This window comes from Lepidochelys olivacea (genome assembly GCF_965140295.1).
Source record: "Lepidochelys olivacea isolate rLepOli2 genome assembly, chromosome: 1".
NCBI classification, from domain to species: Eukaryota; Metazoa; Chordata; order Testudines; family Cheloniidae; genus Lepidochelys; species Lepidochelys olivacea.
Genome location: NC_140411.1, coordinates 194,432,013 through 194,456,740, shown reverse-complemented (window position 1 = coordinate 194,456,740; position 24,728 = coordinate 194,432,013). Strand labels below are relative to the sequence as shown.

The 24,728-nt window shown below is 40.3% G+C and overlaps 1 protein-coding gene across 1 annotated transcript in view; it reads left to right on the top strand.

Moving 5' to 3' along the window:
• NECTIN3 (nectin cell adhesion molecule 3) overlaps positions 1–24,728 on the top strand; it is a 119,398-nt gene that overhangs the window by 72,347 nt on the left and 22,323 nt on the right. Inside the window, exon 7 of the mRNA XM_084638406.1 lies at positions 9,066–9,150. Coding sequence (XP_084494532.1) covers positions 9,066–9,150 — 85 coding nt within the window. The remainder of the gene's footprint in view (positions 1–9,065; positions 9,151–24,728) is intronic.

Genomic DNA, 24,728 nt, shown 5'->3' with positions numbered 1-24,728 from the left:
CAGTCAGTCTCTGAACCCAAAAGTGGTGTTGAGAAATTGAACATTGCGGAATCACCAGGATTTATAAAACAAAAAAACAAGCATAGTTAAACCAAGTGTGTTAAGTATCTTTCCCCTAGAAAAGCGCAGCTGTTTCCAAGGCAAAAAAGGGGTTTCATTTTTTAAAGTGCCCTAGTACACAATACTCTTAACATCTGTTAAAACTAAAATATGAAAGACTAGAGAAGCAGTTAGTCATACACAAAACACAACAAATAAAAAAATCAAAGAACTAACGTACCTAATAGTAAATAACATTTATCCCCCACCCACAAGCATACAACTTACTATTGCCACAGCTACCTAGCAAATGACAAATCTCAAACTTACCTTGAGTCACCTTTCTGCACATTCATTTATCAGGTTTTTTTTCTCCAACAGTATAAATTACGGATGTTTAGTGTAGTAACTTGTTCTAGTAGTAGATAGGTAAGTGCAAAAATTGTGTGCAGAATGGCAGTTCAAGGGTGAAAACTGTCATCCCTAGGAGGGGTTGAGTTAAGGTTGCCTAGTTTGAAGTTAAGAAGCCTCCCCACCTCCAAGTGGCAGTTACATGTTCTCTGAAATAACAGCACTGAAGGAGCAGTGTCATAGTTAAGATTAAAACTACATCCCCTGAGATCATGTACTTGAAATGAGAAAAAAACAACTTTTAGGCTGAAAATTTCATATTCTTGACATTTTAGTACATGGTTAAAATGTGGCCCAACCTGTTGTTGGAGTAATTTTTACAAGCTCTTATATACTTGGGAGCTTTGCTCATATGGTGGTGAAACAGTTGTCCTGGAAGTAGTCCTAAATTGGGGAAAAAAATGCTTACAAGGATTTGATTGTGCCCTTCAATAGAACAAATATAGTTGGTAATTGAATAGACACATATCCTTAAACATCGAGGTACTCTGAAGATACCTTGGGGGGGAATCAGTTCTTCGTCAGTGTTACAGCAAACAAGTACTGGAAAAACTCACTTTTAAAAAAGGTTAGACATGCCTACTCCACAAATTAGTTGCCTATGCTTTTTTACATGAACTCCTTTTAAAGATGATCAAGCAGTAATGGATTAAAAAATGCTTCAGGACACTGTTTTAGTAAGTTGAAGTAAATTGCATAAGCATACTACCTTAGTATTTCAAGCAACCTATAATCTGTTAGTGTTTTTAAAACATTTGTTGCCAGTTAACCTAACAATTGTTACCTCAGACATAATAAAAACAGCTTTGGTTTAGGAGTTGATAGAAATCTAGCAAAGCCTAAAAGGAGGGACAAGGTCCTCTTAGAGGTAACTAGTAGTAAGGAAAAAAGTTGTTGACTTTGAAGTATATAGCATAAGGTAACAGTAAATTACAGTTTCAACGTTTAAAAAAAAAAAGCCTGATAAACATTCTAATGCTTGAAACTATAATGAAAATGTAAGAAATTCTATCATTTGTCCCAAATGAGACTAAATGTATGGGTTTAATAACAGGCAAGCTGACGGTCAGGGAAGAGCCTGGGGTTAGAAGATGCACGTTTAGGGCATGTCTACACTTAATGGTAGATTGACACTGCTGCAATTGATGCAGCGCGTGTTGATTTATCAGGTCTGGTGAAGACCTGCTAAATCGATGGGAGAGCACTCTCCCATTGATTTGTGTACTCCACCTCCCGGAGAAGTGTAAGGGAAGTCACAGCGCAGTGTAGTCACCGCAGTAAGCGGATCTAACTACATTGACTTCAGTTACATTATTCACATAACTGAAGTTGCATGAGTTAGATCGATTTACTGCAGTAGTGTAGACCAGCCCTTAGAGCCAGGTTTTAGCTGGATTATTTGGGGAGGTGCGGGGGGAGGAGCTTAAGAAAACTAGGTACCCACCTCCCATTGAAGTTAACTTAATATTTGGGTGAATGTCTCATTTAAAAATAGCAGCTTTTATTACTTGAAAGCTACATGTTGATCAATATCACGTCACTCTTTCCCCCTTTTTTTCTGTTTCCCTTTTCTCCAAAATACTATCTTAAGGTATGTCTACACTACAAAATTAGGTCAAATTTATAGAAGTTGATTTTTTAGAAAGTGATTTTATACAGTTGATTTGTGTGTGTCCGCACTAAGCGCATTAAGTTGGCAGAGTGTGTCCACAGTACCGAGGCTAGCGTCGACTTTCAGAGCTTTGCACTGTGGGTAGCTATCCTACAGACTCCGCTGCCCATTGAAATTCTGTGTTGAGCTCCCAATGCCTGATGGGTCAAAAACATTGTCGCGGGTAGTTTTGGATACATGTTGTCAGTCGTCCCTCTCCCCGTGAAAGCAACAGCAGACAATTGTTTTGTGCCTTTTTTCCCATGTGGGCGCTATACTGCTTTCATCAAACGGGTGCAGTAGGTCCACAAACAGTAGTCATCCAACAACCGCTGCCACTCTGCTCTCCTGGTGGTCCCGCAGAACCTCTATATGACCATCGTCATCTGCTGCTTCTGCTGCAACTCTGCTCAGCTGCTCTTGTCTCGCCATACCATGGCAAACATGTGGCCCACTCAGCTGTTGTGTCCTGGCAGGAGATGGTGCAGTAGGTCTGCAAAACTGGTCATCCAACCTCTGTGTCCCCTGCAAGTCTGCTCTCCTGCAGACTCCATACCACAGCAAGCATAGAGCCCACTCAGATCACTGTAGCAGTTATGAGCATTGTAAGCACCTTGCGCATTATCATGCAGTATATGCAGAACCAGAACCTGCAAAAGCAGGTGAGGAGGCGACAGCAGCGCAGTGATGAGAATGATAAGGACATGGACACAGACTTCTCTCAAAGCACGGGCCCAGGCAATTTAGCCATCCTGGTGGCTCATGCCATGGAACGCCGATTCTGGATCCGGGAAACAAGCACAGACTGGTGGGACCGCATAGTATTGCAGATCTGGGATGATTCCCAGTGGCTGCAAAACTTTCACAAGTATAAGGGCACCTTCATGGAACTTAGTGACTTGCTTTCCCCTGCCCTGAAGCGAAATAATACCAAGATGAGAGCAGCCCTCACAGTTCACAAGCGAGTGGGGATAGCCCTCTGGAAGCTTGAAATGCCAGACAGCTACCAGGCAATCGGGAATCAATTGGAGTGGGCAAATCTACTGTGGGGGCTGCTGTGATCCAAGTAGCTAATGCAATCACCAACCCAAGGGTAGTAACTCTGGGAAATGTGCAGATTATAGTGGATGGCTTTGCTGCAATGGGATTTCCTAACTGTGGTGGGGCAATAGATGGAACGCATATCCCTATCTTGGGACTGGAGCACCAAGACAGCCAGTACATAAACCGAAAGGGGTACTTTTCAGTGGTGCTGCAAGCACTGGTGGATCACAAGGGATGTTTCACCAACATCAGCGTGGGATGGCCAAGAAAGGTACATGATGCTCGCATCTTCATACAGACCAGCGTTCTGAACAGCTGCAGCAAGTGACTTTCTTCCCAGACCAGAAAATAACTGTTGGGGATGTTGAAATGCCTATAGTTATCCTGGGGGACCCTGCCTACCCCTTAATGCCATGGCTCATGAAGCTGTACACAGGCTCCCTGGACAATATTCAGGAGCTATTCAACTATAGGCTGAGCAAGTGCAGAATGGTGGTAGAATGTGCATTTGAACGTTTAAAAGCGTGTTGGTGCAGTTTACTGACTAGGTTAGACCTCAGTGAAACCAATATTCCCATTGTTATTACTGCTTGCTGTGCGCTCCACAGTATCTGTGAGAGTAAGGAGGAGATGTTTATAGCGGGGTGGAAAGTTGAGGCAAATCGCCTGGCCGCTGATTACACGCAGCCAGATGCCAGGGTGGTTAGAAGAGCACAGCAGGGTGTGCTGCGCATCAGAGAAGCTTTGAAAACCAGCTTCATGGCTGACCAGACTATGGTGTGACAGTTCTGTTTGTTTCTCCTTGATGAAAACCTGCCCCCTTGGTTCACTCTACTTCCCTGTAAGCCAACCGCCCTCCCCTCCCCGATTACCGCTTGCAGAGGCAATAAAGTCATTGTTTCAAATTCATGCATTCTTTATTAATTCGTCACACAAATAGGGGGATAACTGCCAAGGTAACCCGGGAGGGGTGGGGGAGGAGGGAAGGACAAGGCCACACAGCACTACAAAACTTATTGAATGCCAGCCTTCTGTTGCTTAGGCAGTCCTCTGGGGTGGAGTGGTTGGGTTCCTCCCTCTGCCCCCCCCCCCCGCATTCTTGGGCATCTGGGTGAGGAGGCTATGGAACTTGGGGAGGCGGGCAGTTGATTACACAGGGGCTGCAGTGGTGGTCTGTGCTCCTGCTGCCTTTCCTGCAGCTCAACCGTATGCCGGAGCATTTCGGTTTGATCCTCCAGTAGCCTCAGCTTTGCATCCTGCCACCTCTCCTGTTGCTTCACCTATCTCTCCTCTCGCGCGTCCCTCCTGTCCTTGCGTTCATTTTGTGCTGCCTGGATTCTGCCTTTGTCTGCCTCCACGCATTCTGCTGAGCTCTTTTAGTGCAGGAGGACTGCATGAGCTCAGAACATTTCATCACGAGTGCATTTGTTTTCACTGCCTCATCTGCGCTAGCCTCTGGGAGGGAAATGCTAGTTGCAGTGTTGAAACACTTGCAGCTGTGGGAGGAAAAAAAAGAGAGTAAAATTGAAAAAGACACATTGGCCATTTAAAAGGAGGAGCTGATATTTTCAGGTTAACATGCAGCACAAACCGAACTAACCCCCGCCACACACACACACACAATTCTCTGGGATGATCGCTTCACCCCTCCCCCCACCGCGTGGCTAACAGTGGGGAGGATTTCTTTTCAGTCCCAGGCAAACAGCCCAGCAGGAATGTCCTCTGAATGTTCCCTTAATAAAATTCCCCTATTTCAACCAGGTGACCATAAATGATATTACTCTGAGGATAACACAGAGAGATAAAGAACAGATGTTGCTTGAATGCCAGCAAACACCGAGACCACATGCTGCCATGCTTTCTAATGCAATGATTCCCAATTACATGCTACTGGCCTGCCGTGGTAAAGCATCCTACCATGGATGCAATAAGGCTGCCCTCCCCAGAAACCTTTTGCAAAGGCTTTGGGAGTACCTCCAGAAGAGCTTCATTGAGATGTCCCTGGAGGATTTCCGCTCCATCCCCAGCCACATTAACAGACTTTTTGAGTAGGTGTACTGGCCGCGAATGCATCCCAAGGCTTCAGGGCAAATTAATCATTAAACACGCTTGCTTTTAAATGGTGTATTTTATTTACAAAGGTACACTCCGCCTTCAAGGTCCGGGAACCCGGGTTGGGATGGTATTGGCTTCAGGGTGATAAACAGTTCCTGGCTGTCAGAGAGAGTGGTTTCTCCACTTGCCTGGTGTGTGCTATCTTTACCCTCCCCCTCCTCCTCCTCCTCATCTTCCTTGTCCCCAAAATCCTCATCCCTGTTGTGTGAGGCTCCCTTGCAGGAGTCCACGTACAGGTGTGGGGTAGCTGTAGGGGCACCCCCTAGAATTGCATGCAGCTCGTCATAGAAGCGGCGTGTCTGGGGCTCTGACCCCGAGCAGGCATTTGCCCCTGTGGTTTTTTGATAGGCTTGCCTGAGCTCCTTAAGTTTCACCCAGCACTGCTGCTCCCTGTGATAGCCTCTGTCCTTCATGCCCTTGGAGATTTTTTTCAAATATTTTGGCATTTTGTCTTTTGGAAATTCTGATAGCACAGATTCATCTCCCTATACAGAGATCAAATCCAGTACCTCCCGTTCGGTCCATGCTGGAGATCTTTTGCGATTCTGGGACTCCATGGTCACCTCTGCTGATGAGATCTGAACGGTCACCTGTGCTGATCAGCTTGCCACAGTGGCCAAACAGGAATGAAATTCAAAAGTTTTCAAGGCTTTTCCTGTCTACCTGGCCAGTGCATCCAAGTTGAGTGCTGTCCAGAGTGGTCACAATGGAGCATGCTGGGATAGGTCCCAGAGGCCAATACCATTGAATTGCATCCACACTACCCCACATTCGACCCGGCCATGTTGATTTCAGTGCTAATCCCCTTGTCAGGGAGGAGTACAGAAATTGATTTTAAGAGCCCTTTAAGCCAACAAAAATGGCTTCGTTGTGTGGACAGGGTTAAATCGCTCTAATGCTGCTAAATTCGACCTAAACTAGTAGTGTAGACCAGGGCTTTAGTGACTTTGGATTTTTAAGAAAGCAAATTTTAGGAGGTGACTGATAGGCCCGTACAATGATTGACATGACTATCTTACAAAAGTATCCCCGTATGAGGTAACTTTTTAAAAAGAACGTAGGCTTTAAGAGACAAAATAGAGTTTAAGCAAACTTAAATTAAGGACTTCTAATGAACATACACATATGTATGTCTTTGTTACACAAAAGAGAATATCCACTAAAATGTACGTAAAGGTCTAAATTTAATTTAATGCTTTAAGTCACTGTTACAAGAGAAACTTAAAAACAACTTAGTTGACTTATATAAATATAACTAAATAGAGACTTCCTGAAAAGTGAAGGGAAATCCTTGTCTTGCAACTCTGCCGTTTAACTACATTTCATGTTGAAGGGGAAACAATAGAAATTTAAGTTAACATAAACAGGGTGGTAAGAAGTCAGAAGTTGCTCTTTGACTTAAATGCTTTAAGTACCATGTGATGATAATCAACAATTCATAGTCTCTCATTCTTGAGTTTACACTTCTCCATCTCAAATTTAACCACATAAATATGTAACTTAAATTTCTTTGACTTTCACATGGATTAAACACTTAAATCAGCTATCTATATAGTCTTAAACTGCTATATTATGTAAATTGATGCTAATGAAATGAGGGGTGCCCAACCTGCAGGCTGTACACTGTGTACCAGAGCGTTTCATAAGGCCCGTGGCCTGCTGAGCACAATAAGAGATGATTCATTAGCGTTTTGTCCTCATGTTTACATCATTTTACAAGTGTGTAAATACACAATACTGTATAGAGGTTGTTTTTATCTAAGTAGATATGAAACAAGCTGAACTTAAAATATAAATTAATACAGGTGACTTTAAATCTTGTGAAAATATGTATAATCTGTTTGGCCCACACAACATTGTGCTAAGGTTTGAGGCCCTCCTGTGTAATAAGGTTGGGTCCCAATGAATTAAAGGAATTATCTGGGTACCTCAAATGAAATGAATTGATTAGACGCAGACTAAAAGGGGCATTTTTTTTCCCCCTCAGGAACATTACATATGAAATACTTAATCAAAAACTAAAACACTTAACTAACCCAGGCACAAAGAACAAAATCTTGAAAAGTGCTTCAGTTACTTGGTGCTCAGTTTAACGTTTAAAAAATAGACTGTTTTGAGGAGGGAGGGAGTGCCAAGGATTGATCTAGTGAAAATCCAAGGTCCCTACAAAGGGTTTATCTGGATAGAATAGAAAATTTGCATTAAATCATACGTTCATTCTTAGGTGCTGCTTCACTTGTTCGTAATTGAACTACACACTACAGTAACATAGAAAACAAAACTCTAGGCTCAGATGTTTAACTGCAGTTGAAGTTCATGGGATCATCATGAATATTAAGTGGACAAAAATAAATCCATGAGGTACTAGTCAGATGGGACTTAACTGACTAACTCTTCATCACTAAAAGAATCCTTAAACTACATGTTAAATGAAAAGTAATATAAACAAGTGTAGTTCAGTCTTATTTTTTCAGGTCTGCAATGCATTGTTAAAATCATTCTAGTTTACTTTGGCTGTTCTGGGACAGTAAAGATTTAACAGCTCCTCCAGTTGCCTAGCACCTACACACTCACGTCTTCCTTAGTATATATTATGAGCTCCAGCTTCCAACTTCCCCTTCCATGCCGGTACTTGGAGACAGATGTAGAGAACACATTTACTTTTTTGGTTCTCTCCTTTTCTGTGTGGAAATACTTTATCTTAATTAATGAAGATTCACAAATTAGGTATTCTCAGAAGAGAAGAGGTAACTTTCAAAGTAAGCACTTACCTTAAGATTTACTCAAATCTAACAAAATTCATTAAGGATGATAATGTTGGGATTCCCTCAGACCTCTCTCCATGAGCTTCCCAAGAACTCAATTCCACTTCATCACTCAGGTATTTTTATTTGGCGTACAATAGTGCTATGCGGAGTTGATAAGACTCAAAAGCGGGGGGCTGGATGCAGGGTACTTCACAGCTCCAAAGTTACTCTCTCACTTTTATATACATTACACATCCCTTTGCATTTACTATGCATTACATCACATATTTGTGTATTGGCTTGGTTACTTTGCGAGAACCAGTGCCCGTACAGCATGTATTGTCCATGCTCTGTCCATGGTTCGGCTTCCTCTTTATCTCATCTCTACATTCCTAGCTTATTTGTCTCTTATGTAGGTCATAACAAATAGTTCACTGTGTTCTCCCTCTTAGGTTAGTTTGCTCAGATATTCTTTTTAGTTTACTGACCTATATACTTACCTTAGTGCATATGTCCTGTTTTCAGTCCAATGATTGTTACTACCTAATCCTGTCTTCCAAAGAATGAGGTCTCCCTGTGTGTGTTAATTACTCATGTCAGGCTAGGCCTCAGCTAGAAATTATATCCCTAACATTTGAGTATTCATAGTTAAGGTTCTTAGTACACTGAAGTCTTTCCCATAATTTAAAAAAATATTTTTAATTTGAACATAGAGAAATCAAATAATTCCCATTGTTTCAATTAGTACTTTTTTTCTGTACTGCAGACAGTTATCCAAAGTAAGCATCTCGTATGCAAATCTGATTACAAAGAACACATACCATAGGAAGAATAAGTAGAGTTAAAGAATACGAAGGTGCATGTAATTGGTGGTTGCCAATAAGTTACGTTTACAAAACTCAGTTTCATTGTAGATCTATTAGTGGTGCGAGGAAACAAACTGTAGAATATGTATCCAGGGCGTTTCTGTGAAGGTATTACTGTGGAGAATACTGACGTTACTGTTCATTTGGTCTTCACAAATATGCCAAGTTAAACTGTATAATCTTTTTATGCAGGATTGATCTTCCACCCACACACAAACCACCACCTTCATATGAGGAAAGAGCCCTTTCTGTATCTCAGAAAGAAGTCATGCTTCAGGTAGGTGAATGAGTAATTTTAACATTTCAAAACAGAGAATAAGCATGTGCTAACTAACATTATGTTGCTTACAAGAATACTTCAGTGTTATATGTACAGGTCCTTGTAACGGGAATTGACTAACGTTGGATTTTTGCAACATGATGTTGATTTAAACTTAAGTGGAAGAAACAACTATTTTACTGAAGTATTAAAGCATTAAAAGGGTTTAATTTTAATTAGCTATTTGTTTTCTCTATAATATATTAACTTTACATGGAAATGCTGTAATTTGCTGAAATTGGCATGTATTAAACACAACTGCCATAGCTGCTCTAAAGCAAAATAACTCGTAAATGACAGTTGATTATTTTATGCTTCAGAATATTTTAGTGCACCTGAAAAGATGGGGACAGAACTGCATTGTTAGAAGTATTAATGGTTTGTCAGTGTAAGCTTCCTTACACAGATGAATTAATAATGCCCCCTGCCATGGAAGAACCACAGGAGTGGCCATCCTGTTAGCCTAGTGTATGGTCTTTCAGTAGCGGAGGTGCCTTACAATGATGGCTTCTGTGATTGCGGGAGTGGGGGCGGCAGTATAGGCCCCTGAGTACCTTTGTCATAATTGAACTAGTCAACTCTGCTGTCAGTCAGACTTGGTTGATTTACTAGAAAGGTTTGTTCTGTATTAAGCAACATACATACAACTAATTTTAACATTCATTACTGAAAGCATCCTCAATGGGGAATATTAGTATTTAACTTTATGTAATGCACTATACCCAACCCCCTCATAAAATTTAGAGGTGTTATGAGCCTCAAAACTGAGGCTGGATGTGGATTTTGAACCTCAGACCAGGAGTGAAATCCTGGTCCCATTGAAGTCAATAACAGAAATGACTTCACTCTACCTAGAGTTTCATTCATTAGGAGTGCTCTAATCTGGGCTTCAGTTCAGTATTTCAGTATCCATAGTATTTAATGAAATTTTTGTTAAAGCTTTACCATATCAAGCTCCATTGTAATACAGGTTTGTAAAATACTTTGCAAATTCAGTCAATGGGCTGAATTTTTTCTGTAATTCCTTCCTCTTAACTTACTAACCATATAAAGCAAGAAAACTTTGATACACAAGATACTACCATTTGAATATTGACTGCTCATTTTACCACAATGAGGTGAGAGAGAGAGAGAAGATGCAGCTGGGATAGCCTGAAATAATTAAGGCTCTAGTTATGTGTTAAGGGGAGAAAAAGACCAGTGTGACTGTCTTGTACCTTAAATAGCAGGGAAGGCATCTGTTAGACCTTTGTTTTTTCTTTCACACAGAATCACTGAGATGAATTGGGTTTAAAAGCAACGGGACTTATTAAGGTGAAATGGGAAGAAAAGGGTGATGGAGATTTGGGCACCAGGAGAAGACTTCAGCTTTGGAACAAAGCTGAGTTTTCACACTGAATGCAGATTTGCCACTTGGTTCACACATTCTATAGTTTTTGTTCAGAATTGCCTGAAGGAAAATTTCTGCAAAAAAACAGCATTTCCTTCACCCTAGTTAAATAGTGAAGTCCTTAATTATGGAGTTATGGACCACTGTAAGACCAAGAACATTGTAAGCCTGATGAAAACTTCTTCTCCCTCTCCTCCTGCTCCCCCCCCCCCCCATACACACACAATTCGGTCTCACTCTGATATCTCATAGAGATTGCTTTAAGCATCAAGGCTTAGTGTCTTGCAAAAGTATTAATTATGAAAACTGATGCTCTTATTGATGTAAATGTCCAGTCCCTTGTTAAAATTTGAACATTCTTGACTTCAACTTCTTGAGGCAATCAGTTTCACAATCTAATCACAGATTGTGTGAAAAGTTATTTCCTTAATTCAATTTTGAATTTGCTGTCCGATAGTGTCGCTAAATGTCTACTTGTTCTTGTGTAATGAGACTGGGAACTTCTGTCCTCCCTGTCTACCTTCTCTATTCCATTCATTATTTAAATTTTATCATGTCTGCTCTTATTCCTTTTAGTTCTATGGTAAACAATCCTAATATTTTTGCATGCCCTTGATCATTCTCACCACTGTTCTCTGAAACCCTTTGCATTCTGCAATAGACCTTTCTTTGAGATGTGGTGGCCAGTACTGCATCCACTGTTTCAGTTGAGGCCACACAAGTGATGTATGCAATGTTCTTATATAAAACCTTTGTATTAGTCGCTATCCTATTCCTTAGGCATCCTGATACCATTTCCTTTTTTTTTTAAACCATGTATCTACCTTTAGTAGAGGTCTTCATTGAGCGGCCAACATTGACATCTGTGCCCCTTTCGTAAGAAGATTAAGTCTATTTAGACCCTTGGGAATTGTAAGAGAATTCTTGATTTTTTTTTCCATACAGTGTGCTTTTCTTTGCATTTTTTGACATTGCATTCACCTACTGTCATGCTGCCAAATAACCTAACTTGTTTAGGTCCGTCTGAAAATCCTCAGTCCTTTGTGGTTCTCACTAATCTATAACTTCATATGAACTGTAAATTTTGTTTCCTCATTACTGGCCTCTCTCCCTACTCCAGACTATTAACAAATATATTAAACTCTTGGCCTTGGTATATAACCTTGGTGCGCTCTACTGTTAATCTTTCACCATAAGAAAAATCAGCCATTTAATTCTACTTTTGACTTTGTTTCCTAGTCAGTTACTGAACCATGACAAAATTTACTTTCTCATGTGATGACCATGTGGACTTTTTGTGGTAACTTATGAGGAATCTTGTCAGAGAATATTTGGAAGCTGAAATTAATATATTTTATCCATTTATCCTTTATCCATTACTTCATTGACATATTCAAAGATCTCTAAGATATTGAGATGCAAATTTTCTTTGCAGAAGAGGAGGTTTGGAATGAAGGTATAGAAGAACTTTAACTAAAAACACTGTCTTAAAGTTAAAGGTCCTAATGGAGAAAGCAGTGCTGCTTCTTCAAATGCTAGTCCCCATTGTATTGCATTGTGGGGTTACGCATACGCACCATGCATTCAGAGCTGGAGAATTTGAAAGTAGCATCCACTGGTCTGTGCAAGTGCTCTGGTTCACCTCATGCCTCTGTCTGAGGGAATAAAGGGCAGGTCATACTAACTGCCTCTCCAGTTCCTTCTCACCACCAAATGAGAACCTTCAGCGTCCATGGCTTTGGCTTCATTCTACAAAATAGGAATTACTTAGTTCATAAATAGTTAACATTTTTAAGAGTTTTTACAGTTAGTGTTAGTCTCCTGAGGGGACCCCCATACCCTGTTTGGGTGCCAGACTAGGCCCAGGACTCCAGGCATCAAACTCTGCTTCCTGTCTGCGATTCTTCTTGGTCAGTGATGAGCACCAGCACTGCCTGTATTACCTTGGGGAAGTCCACATCATGGCGAGGTGCAGTATTTCCCAGTCATTCCCTAGCCATACCTGAGAAGGGCAGGAACTTTTGTCTCCACAGATATCTCATGGAGAAGACCATGTGTCCTCAATCGGACCCAGAATGGGAACCCTCCTCCCCCCTCTGGGCTTCATCAGGGCAACCTCAAATTCTACCTCTGCAAGAGCATATCTGCCCAAGAACAGGTTCCAAGCCATGAAAACTATCATCGCTCACGTCCCAAACAATCTTTGAGTACCGGTCAAGTCATGTCTGTCTCTTTCCTAGGTCATATGGCCTCATGCACCTATGTCACCCCATTCAGAAGACTCTCTCTTTGTTGCTTTCAAACACAGCTGCAGTCAGTATATTCTCTAAATTGCCATTCCATGAACCTCTTGGTGACATTTCCAGTCAAAGTAGTATTTTCTCTGCTGTGATGGACAAACCCTCATCAGGTATGCATGGGAGTCCCTTCTTCGAGTGTTCCTGTGGGTGCTCCACCTTAGGTGTGGGTGCTCCCTGTGCCTGAAATGGCACAGACACCTGAGGAGGAGCACTCCCCACAGGAACAACCATCTTGAAGAACCTCAGTTACTGCACAAGGTGAGTCACCTTCTCTTTTCTCCCTTCCACTCTGGACAGGAGCGTTATTACAGATCCATCCCTGTTAGGTTGGAGAGCCCACATGAACAGCCACACAGCACAAGGTACCTGGACCTCTCGAGTGTTCAGGAAAACTGAATCCAAAAGAAATCAAATCAAATGAAATCTCTTTAGTTGAAACCAAAACTAATATTTTCAGGCATTTTTAAAGTGCTAAATTCACAAAAGGGCCAGAGGTGAGCATAGTGCTGCTGCCCTCCTTGGTAAGTTGTAGCTCAGTGGTTAGGACATTCACCTGTGGTGTGGGAGATGGGGTTCAATTCACCCATGTGAATTGGTGGGGGGAATTGAATTTCATTGTCCCTTGTTGCAGGAGTCTGGCGGGGAATATGGAATAGTCTGGCGGGGGCTTTGTCAGAGTCTCCTAGTGAAGGTGTAATTATGTGTAAATAAATAATAATTAGTCATTGGAGCATAGACTTGAATATAAGTGTCCTACGTCCTTGGTGAATGATCTATCCAATGCTACAGAGTCATGCCAGGTTTCTGGCTGAGTGATTCTATTAATTGCCACACTGAATGACCATTGCCACCACCTCTCTCCGTTGGGTATTCTGTGAATGGCCTGTAGGTCTCAGGGAAAAGAAACTTGCTGCAACTATTGGTCAAATTAACAAATTGCTTTGGGTTGATCAAAACTGCATTTTTGGCAAACAAACTATTTGTCAAAAAAAACAACTTTACCAAGCTCTACAGAAGACATTAGTACCACTTGTTGCCTCTACTTTTTGTTAGGGGTCATTAAGAAAAAGGCCTGGTGTTTTTATGGGGAATATTGGAAAAGCAGCAGTACTGTTGTCATATGTGCTTACTTAAAACAGGAAAAGCACAAATTGAACTTCAACTAATTGACTAATTTGAGTGTGAAAGATGAAAAAAATTGAGCAGTTACTGAATCAAGTACGTCTGATGGGTTTCTATTGGACAATGTATTGTAATCAATCTCCTACAACTACTGTAGTTTATAATATGCTGGCTAGACATAATCTCACAGTACTTTATGGATTCTAAGGCTGGAAGGGACTGCTGTGGTCCTCTAGGCTGACTTCCTGTATAGCACAGGCCATGGAACTTCCCTAAAATAATTCCGAGAGCATATCATTTAGGAAAAAGTCCACTCTTGATTAAAAATTCAGTGATGGAGAATCCATCACAACCCTTGGTAAATTGTTCCAATGGTTAATTACTCTCACCATTAAAAGTTTGCCTTATTTCCAGTCTGAATTTGTCTTCAATTTCCAGCCATTGGATCAGGTTACATTTTCTGTGCTAGATGGAAGAGTCCCATTGCTAAATATTTGTTCCCCATCTTATAGACAGTAATCAAGTCACCTTTTAACCTTATCTGTCTTAAGCTAAATTGATTGAGCTCCTTGAGTCTATAAGTATAAGGCATGTTTTCTAATCCTTTAATTCTTCTCATGGCTCTTCTCTGAACCCCCTCCAATTGATCATCATCCTTCTTGAATTGTGGGCACCAGAACTGAACACTGTATTCCCACAGCAGTTGCACTGGTGCACTAGTAAAATAACCCCTCCACTCGTTCTTGAGATTCCCTTGTTGATGGATCCATCTTTTGGCCACTGTTATTACCCTGGGAGCTCGTGTTCAGCTGACTTATCCACCATGACGCCCAAAAGTTTTTCAGAGTCACTACTTCCCAGGATAGTCATTCTGTAAGTATCACCTAAATTCTTTGTTGCCAGATGTATATATTTACATTTAGCCATATTAAAATACATATTATTTTCTTGCACCCCTGTTACCAAGCGATCTAGAGTGTTCTATATCAGTGACTTGTCTTCATTATTTACCACGCCGCCAGTTTTCAAGCCATTTCAGATTTCATCAGTGGTGATTTTTTTTCTTCCAGCATTGATTAAAAATCCTAAATAGCATAGGACTAAGAACTGATGTCTACAGATCCCACTGAAAACAACTTGCTTAGTAACAATTCCTTGTTTACAATTACATTTTGAGACCTATCAGTTAGCCCGTTACTGTTAATCCATTTAATACAGAGATATGCAGTGAGAAGTTCATGGGCCAGATGTGGCCCACCGAGGCTTCCAGCGTGACCTGCTAGCTCACCTTAAAAAATGTTTAGAATTACATTCACGAACAGTGATGCACTGCCTATCATTTGTCTATGACTTCCTTAGTAAGTAACTTACTGGCAGTGCTTAATTTGTAATGAAAAAGGTGCCGGGGCTCAGCTCTGGGACAAATTAAGCACCAGCTGGGCGGCTGGAGAGCAACAGCTGCTTGCCGACTGCCCAGCTCAGAAGGCAATGCCACTGCTAGCAGTGTGGCGGAAGTAACAGTGGCATGGGGTATTGCCACCCTTACTTGTGCGCTGCTGCTGCTGGTCAGCCAGGGAATGGCAGATGCTGGCTGGGAGCCCAGAGGTGCGAGGGCTCATCCCCAGTGCAAATTAAGCATTTGTTACTGGATCTTAAGTTCTCACAATAGCGATACAATTGTGTCCTTTTTTTTTAGTTAGAGCCAAAAATCAACACAACTGGGAGTAAATGTCACACAGTCAACAGCAAAACCAAGCTTTTAATCCACACTGGACAGCAGATTTTCTTTATTAAACTACCCCCTTTAAATGCAAAACCTTTGTGTTTTAATATGCCAAATGACTGCATCAGTCTGTAAGGCTGTCAACATGAGGCACCACTTTGAATCAAACCACAGTAACTTCAACGTGGCCTATCCTCCTGGCAGTGTTGTGAGATGTGACAAAATGGAAAATCTGAAGTCTTTGTATCACACTTAAAATTTTATTGTCACAGCATCAGCCAATCTACAAGAAAAAGCAACACTTCCTTCTCTTTGGATCATGTTGGTACTGGTTAAAAGGAGAGCCTTTCCTGGATGTTTGTGAAAGAGTGAACATTGGAAATGCTGGAAGAGCTTTTTGTTGAAGATAAAAGCAAAGATGATGTGCCCCATGTGAAGCAAGATCCCCTGTCTGATTCCACTGCAGTGTGAAGATTGGATGTAATTTATGAGGATTGGTTGTGAGCACTGCTTTCCAATTTAAAAAAATGCCAAATATAGGTTTCTTGCAGTGGATGATCAAGTGATTTAAGTGACACTGCCCAGCTATCGCTGTTTGTTAGATTTTATGATCTTCAATGAAAATTTTTGTGCATAATACAATTAGAAACCTACACCACAGAAGAGATAATTTTTGAAAAGGTAAAAGTATTTTTTTGAAAAAAAAAATAGTAGTTTTAGACCTGGAGAAAGTTAACTTGCTTGTTACAGACTGATGTCCCTCCATGACAGGGAAAGAGAAGGGCTTTGCTTCACATTTGGCAGCAATACATGCTTCATTAAATATACTTCACTGCATCATTTACCAGACTATTCTGTGCAGTAAGTTTTCTGGGGACATGAAAAAAAACAATGGTGTTGTAATTAGATTACATTGTGTATGTGAACCACATACACTCAACTTCTAGCTTGCATCATCGTCTTTTTAAAGCTTTTTTACAAGACATTTTGGCTGAATACGGAGACCTGTTGCAGCATGACTAGTTTCTCTGGTTAAGGAGGGGGAGTGTGTTAGAGATGTTTGTGTACTTCAAAAAGAAATAATAGAATTTCTTTCAAACCACAAGACTTGCAAGTTCCTGCAATTTATGAATGATGTTCCCTCTGTCACAAGTAGCCTTTTTGTGCCATATTGCTGGTCACTTGAATTTTCTCAACTTGCAACTTCAAGGCCATGCAAGCAGTGTCAGGAATCTGTTTGAAAAAGTATGTGCCTTTCAGAGGAATCTTGTAATCTTTCGGGGAGACGACAGGAGAGATGTTGCACTTTCCCACATTGCACGTAGTAGCTACAGATGAAAGGTCTGTGAAAATGATACAAGAATTCCTAAACAATCTGAGCGAAAATTTTAAAATGAGATTTCAGAATTTTAAAATTCTGAAGGATTTGCTTTTATTTGTTCGTGATGCATTTTGTTGTCTCTGCTGAAGCAAAGAACACTGGCCTTCTGAAGCAAAGAACAATCTTGATTCAGCTGATGAAGGTGCCTTTCAATTAGAAATTGTAAGGCTCCAGAGCTCTGATGTCTTGAAGGCAAAATTCAGAGTAGTGGGACTTTGTGATTTCTGGACTCAGTAGGCTGACCAGTTTCAGAATAGCCAGAATCTAGTAATTATCTTTTTAAAAGATGCTTGGATCAACATCTCTCTGCTAATCTGGGTTTTCTACCATAAATATGATAAACCAACACTGTGATTGCCTGACAGATGAGCATCTTCACCAGTGCATTCATGTTGCCCTGGCCTCCTACAAATCACTCTTCACAAAGCTTGCCAGAGATCGTCAATGTCTCCTCTCCCATTAGAGATTGCAACGTTTATCTTTTAATAAAGTTTATAATCAACATTACCACCCGTGTTTGTGGCAATCAGTCTTCATTTATTGGCAGCCTAAGTTTGTGGTTTTTGGGGGTTTTTTTTGGTCAGCTTTCTGCACAAATGGCCTGCCTCTTGTCATGAAATTCTCGAATTGGCCTGCAGGTCAATCTAATTGAGTATCACTGATTTAATGTGTGTGCCATGTTAATTTTCTATATTCTAGTTTTTTAATCAAAATGTTGTGTGGTACTAAGTAAAATGCCTTACAGAAGTCTAAGTATATTACATCAACACTATTACCTTTATCAATCAAACTTGTAATCTTACCAAAAAAAGGTAAGTTTTGACAGGATCTGTTTTCCATAAACCCATATTGATTTGCATTAATTACATTGTCTGCCTTCAGTTGTTTGTTTGAGTCCCATATCAGCCTTTCCATTATCTTTATGTGGGATCGATGTCAGGCTGACAAGCCTATAAAACGTATAGTCTGGTTGGTCCTAGGATGCCATTTTCAGGAATTGTCATGCAGCACTTGAGTAACCATGGGATTATCATTTTGCCTATAAATCAGGTGAATAACTGGCATTTATTGAGCCTGTACTTCTTTCAGGGCTTGTTTTCGCTACCAGGGTAAGTCTACCTAAGTTATGTCGACTCCAGCTACGTTATTCATGTAGCTGGAGTCGACATAACGTAAGTCTACTTTCCTAAGACACTCTCCCGTTGACTTGACTTAATCTTCTTGGGGAGCTGGAGTGCTGGGGTTGACTGGAGAGTGCTCTGTCATCGATTTAGTGTGTCTTTGCTAGATCTGCTAAATAGTCACCTGCTGCATCAATTGCAGCAGCGTCGATCTCCCCGGTAGTAGAGACGAGCCCTAAATCAAGATAATAGAATTTAATAAAATTTGCAGATGACACAAAGTTGGGAGGTATTGCCAATATGGAGGAGGACCAGAATAACATACAAGAAGATCTGGATGACCTTGTAAACTGCAGTAATGGAAATGGGATGAAATTTAATAGTGAAAAGTGCAAGGTCATGCATTTAGGGACTAACAACAAGAATTTTCCTATAAGCTGGGGATTTTAGTGGAAAGTGGCAGAGTAGGAGAAAGACGTATGTCTGTTTGGCCGCTCATAGTCATCCTATGATCAACAGTGTGATGTGGCCATGCAAAAGGCTAATGAAGTCCTAGGATGCATCAGATGAGGTATTCCAGTTAAGACAGGGAAGTGTTAGTACCATTCTAGAAGGCACTGGTGAGACCTCATGTAGTACATTGTGTGCAGTTCTGGTCTCCCGTGTTTATTAAAGATCAGTTCAAACTGGAATAGGTGCAGAGAAGAGCTACTAGGATGATCCAAGGAATGGAAAACCTACCTTAGGAAATGAGACTCGAGCTTGGCTTGTTTAGCCTAACCAAAAGAAGGCTGATAGGAGAAACTATTGCTTTCTATAAATGTATCAGAGGGATAAATACGCTTGAACATCGGCAACTGCCAGTAGCAAAAATCCCCAATGGCTGGAGAGGGGACACTAGATGGGGAGGCTGCGAGTTACTACAGAGAATGCTTTCCCAGGTATCTGCCTGGTGGGCTTTGGCCACATGCTCAGGGGCTAACTGATTGCCACATTTGGGGTCAGGAAGGAATTTTCCCCCAGGTCAGATTGGCAGAGATCCTGGGGGGGGGTTCGCCTTCCTTTGCAGCATGGAGCATGAGTCACTTGCAGGTTTAAACTAGTGTAAATGGTGAATTCTCTGTAACTTGAAATCTTTAAAACATGATTTGAGAACTTTAGTAACTCACAGGTTAGAGGTCTATTACACAAGTGGGTGGGTGAGGTTCTGTGCCTGCAACGTGCAGGAGGTCAGACTAGATGATCACAGTGGTCCCTTCTGGCCTTAAAGTCAGAGTATGAATAATAAAATTGAACTAAACTATGCTGACATTTAGTCCAGTGGTAGACACAGTCCAATCGGATGTGATTAATCATGTCTTTTATTTGGGCACACTAGCCCAAAACACTTGAGATGCTAAAAGAATCAGTCAGTAATCAATGGCCTGTGTGTCCTTGCATAATCTGAAGGATAAGGGCTGTTTCAAGGTCTAAAAAGACCAGGGATACAAGTCAGTGTTCTGCAGATGTTGAATGCTGAAAATTTCAGATTTGAAAATGTCACTCAGATTATATGTTTCAGAGTAACAGCCATGTTAGTCTGTATTCGCAAAAAGAAAAGGAGTACTTGTGGCACCTTAGAGACTACTCTTGCCTCTCTATTTGCTCACACTGGAATTCCAACCTATTGCTTGTTCTTATTTCAATACAGTGATTAAGTGTCTCACTCCATCTGAAAAATTATAATGCCAAATTTCACGTGGAATATAGCGCTTGAGCCAGACTTCCACATAGTTCTTGATTTTTTTTTTTTTGTATGTGCAAATTACTCCAGGCAAAAAACATGGAGACTAAGGCACATGCAATAACGCCCTACAATTCAAATTCCTGGTATTAATGGAAACAGATTGCTAAAGTCATGACGACATTGAAATGAAGGATAATGTAGGACAGGCAGAATAATGTGACTGTAAACGTACATGTCATTAAATTTATCACTTTTTCTTTACTGGTGAAATGTTAAGTAGAGAAACTCATGGTTTTATAAAGAATATTTTTACAGAGGCTATGATTTTCCATCTCCATCAAGTCTAAGGTGGGTTGAGTACTATACTGCCACTTAAGAACCTAATGTTCTTCTTTTCAAGGATTTGGTGAAACATTTCTTATTGTAGATGGTTGTATCTGGCACATCAATACATAAGACAAAGAGGTCTTCTCTGATGCAGGACTCTATTATACAAGATACATAGATTAAGCCAAAGCCCAAGTGCCTCTAAAGGCAATGCGTATGGAGATTTGTGTTTGGATATCTTCATCAAAGTGGATTGGACAGAGTGAGTAAAGATGCTGGGTATACATGAAATAGAACTACTGCAAAAAAGGAGAGCATGTAAGAGCAAAGCAGAAAGTGAGACTGAGATAAGAGGAATAGTAAGATGTTCAGGAGTATATGGAATAAGAGGAAAAGCAAAAACAGACAACAGTGTGCAGTTAAACAGAACCTTGCAGCTGAAGATGGTTGAAATCAAAATATGGAAGTTTGGGGCTCACCAGAGAGGGGATGTCACCAGTGTGTGAGAAGAAAAATCATCATTTTATAAGCATATTGGAGTTATGTCAGCAACTCAGAGGAGCCAACTTGATCTGAAATGAAAGATGAACCAGGCTTTAGTGGTGGAGAAAGAGAGAGGCTGATTCTTTCCTTTCGTAATCTCTCGTAAAATGATATGATTTAAGAAGAACCTTCTTGTTGAGAGTTGTCTTGTATTCCCAGATGTGTGATATGGCACCCAGCCTCAAGCTGCAGAACTTCCTTGAAAAACTGTCATTTGGGAGGAGAGTGCCCAAGAGATCTTGAAACAGTGATATCACTCTACTCTATAAAAGGGAGTGCAAGTAGTAGTTTAAAAGAAACCCCTCAAATGAAAATATTACTTTGTACCAGAATGGACGATCCAATAAGTACTTGGCTAATTTCATGGAATCTCTCTAGCCACAGTTATTTCTAAAGCTAATATAACAAATAACCATTAATTGACTCAAGTTGTATTGAGTTTAAATAATGAAATTGACTATTCAAATCTGAGAATTGATCAGTACATAAAATCTTGAGATTTATTTGATACTCATGTTGTAGTTTTATTTAAGATTTAAAACTCTTGATTTTAAGTAGAGGATGCTCTGATTAGAAATATAAAGCTCTATTCAAACTTAGTTTTCCAAGAACCATGGAAGTCTCCTTGCAAGTTAAACATGTATGTATACAAGAACCTTCACAGTACTTTAGAAGTGCAAAATATTAGTTAAATAATGTTTCAGGTTTGCTGTATTGCACATTTTACAGCTAATCCTGGCAATAGCTTGATGAAGGGAACACTAATCTTAGTTTAGTCCTGTGGTCTTGAATATTTTATACTTCGTTTCCCTGAGTAAGTATTTTAGTTGAATTGGAGGTATGCTGTGCTATCTGAGGAACAAATGTGTCCAAAATGAAGTAGGGAGAGGCTTTTTGACCAGAATAAATGGTATAGATCCTAATCGTTACTAGGGCATTATTTTAAAATATTTTAAAACAGTGTACATGATCCTAAATATGTTTACTTGACATTTGCTTTTACAAATATTTCAGATTGAAGGTGGACATAAAAATACTAAGCATTTGTTTAACTCTTTCTTTGTTAGTCATCTTGAATTATATTATTAACTTCCATGGGAAGAGAATTAAGCCAAGGGTGGGTGAGTGGTAAATTGCTACCAGAAATGTCTTAAACATAATACTTCCCCCTTCCTCTACATAATATATTCCTTTTTCAGAGGTGAGGTAATGTACGAAACAATTTTGGGCTAAAGCATCCAAAGAAATTGATAGATGTTTTTGAGACATTGGCCAGTGGGTTTTGACTTGGGCCATTTCAGATGCATCAAATAGTATTCAGGTGCTTTCCTCTGTTTCAGAAATGATGTAAGAATATCTCTATATTGGTCTATACAGTTTGTACTTAACACTAACTACTATTAAATGTTGAAAATGGTGATATTGAGATAAAAAATTAACTTCACTCTGGATTGTTTGAAAAAGAAATGGACTGCTAAGAAGGGTGATGGGAAATCTACTTCTCTTTCTAGATGCTGTCCTTGGCCCTTGAACTTAATAAAGATAAATAATTCAGTCTCGTACAGTTTACTGACTGAATTTGAGTATTCTAAATGTAGAACTTGAATCAAATGAAGATGCTACAAATGCAAAAGGCATAGTATCTATTAGCTGAGACTCAACAAGTTAATAGTAGGACTTTTTAGGCTAGATTAAAGAAAATCACGAGACTTCACAAAGTGTGCTTTACATGGAAATACTTCTAAAGATGTGGATTACGAATTGACAGTCTGAAGAAGCTGTAATCTTTCATTTGCTTGATCAGCACCAGCTCTTCAGCATCTAAATGTTACATTACTAACTAAAGCAAATGTCTCGAGTAACTGTATTCTGATTTTAAGTGGTTGGAATTTTAAAATACTAAATCACCCTTGATTATAATTAAAGATGATGGGTCAGTGCCACAAAGATGAAACTCAGACTGCATGTTCTCTAAATTTTGAAGGCATTGTGTCTTAGGTCTTGAGTTGCATAATGGGTCCATCTGCTGTTAAATTTATTTCTGAAAAGCACCCACTGTAAACCTTAAAATGTTGCAATTTTTCATTAGAAACAGAACACTAAATTGAAACATTTCAGTGCATAAAAAATAACAGTAAATTATAAAATTTAACTGAGTAACCTAATGATAGAGAGTTGGTGTGAAATGTTGATTGGAAGTTAAAAATGAACTGAAGTCTGACTTCATATTTTTATTCAACTACTGTTCATTTGTTTTTTTTCCAGCAGCTGAACACTGAAATTCAGCTACCCCTGGGGGTGAGGGTAGTAGTCAAACATCTGGCCGAAGTTGTGAAATACTCATGACTAAAAAGCTAACTTGCTAAGCCAAAATTTTGGCTGTACTATGTTTATGCATAGCTAAGCTTTCTATATAATGAGTATTCTCCCTTCCAGAAGTGTGCACAGAATGTGATGGTCAGTGTTCTACTGCCTTAATTTTCACTTAAACTTTAATTACAAAATACCATAGTCAGGTTCTGTCTTGCTGTGACTGCCGAAATAATGTCCAATTTGATTAAATCCTGTGAAGACAACCTATTAAGAAATATATGCATGGTGTGGAATAGCAACAACGCTAGCACTTCTTATAATATTGGTATCATTTTTTAAGTGGGAATAAAACCAGACTACTTATTGTCACTGGGATAGTTAGAAACAAAAACTTAGGAAATGACCTCACCACACATTAAGCAGTGGGGGGTCATTGTCTGGCTTGTAGAAAAAGGTGTATGGCCCTTTTAAGGGCTAGATAGCCAGAGAGTGACTTGCTGCTGCAGCAGCTTCAGCCTGGGGATGCTGACCCATTCCTCCCCTGATGACACGAAGAGATGGAGGACTATTTAGGTCCATGTCGGCACAGGAAAAGCCCTCTTTTACCTGGACCAGGCAAGTGGTGAGGTCCCAGCACCTGCTTGGGTGGGATCAGGATGGGTAAATGATTAGGGAATTACCTGCACGGTATACTTTTATCTGCTGGGTACTCCCTGACATTTAGGAATAAAGTTGTAGCCTAATTAAACCGCATCTAGTGTGTCCTGATCTCCTGGCATATCTGGATGCAGGTTTGAAGGTGAGGTGGGAAAAGAAGAAGAATGTGAACAGTAAGACATCTAACCACTTAACAGAGCTTGGAAATAGAAGCAGGACTACCAAAACTGTCTGAATTAATGTTTGTCCTTGTACTTTTTTAACATGAGTGAGTAATAACTTTGCTATTAGTGGTCACATAAATCTTTAGTATAATTAAATTGAACCTCTTTGCTCATAAATTATTTAGCCCTTTTGTATACAGTACTAGACAGCATTATAATCTTTAAGTCAGACTGAGATGAAGGTCTTGTTTTCAGAGTTATATGTTTTTTAGAATTATTTTTGGGCGACAAGCTGGTCAGTGGATGGAAATACTTTTTATGTAGGCTCTGGAAGTTTTACAAGTATCTTGTTGCATTACTGATGAATAAAACTTAATTATGGCAGCCTTGTGAATGGCTGTGTTCTGGTTTAACTTGTGTCACAGTAATACATGGATAATTATAGGATATAGAACCCAACTAAAACAAATAGTTTCTGTTAAACTCCAATCGTGCTGTGTAGTGAGGTGAAGACTCACCAGTGCAGCACCTCCTGCTGGTCATCTGGGAATTGGCTCTTTTCCAGCTTACGGAGCGCCCTCTGCAGGCCGGTGTCTCGCCTGCTGCTGGCCCTATGTTCCTCCCAGACCTCAGTGCCCTTTACCCTGGGGTTCTGCCCAAGCAGTACCCCCACACTCTGGGTCTCCCCTCCCTTGGGAACCCCCCCCCCAAATCCACCTTGCCTCAGTGGCTACTGCCAGTCATCATCAAGCCCCTGCTCACTGGGGCA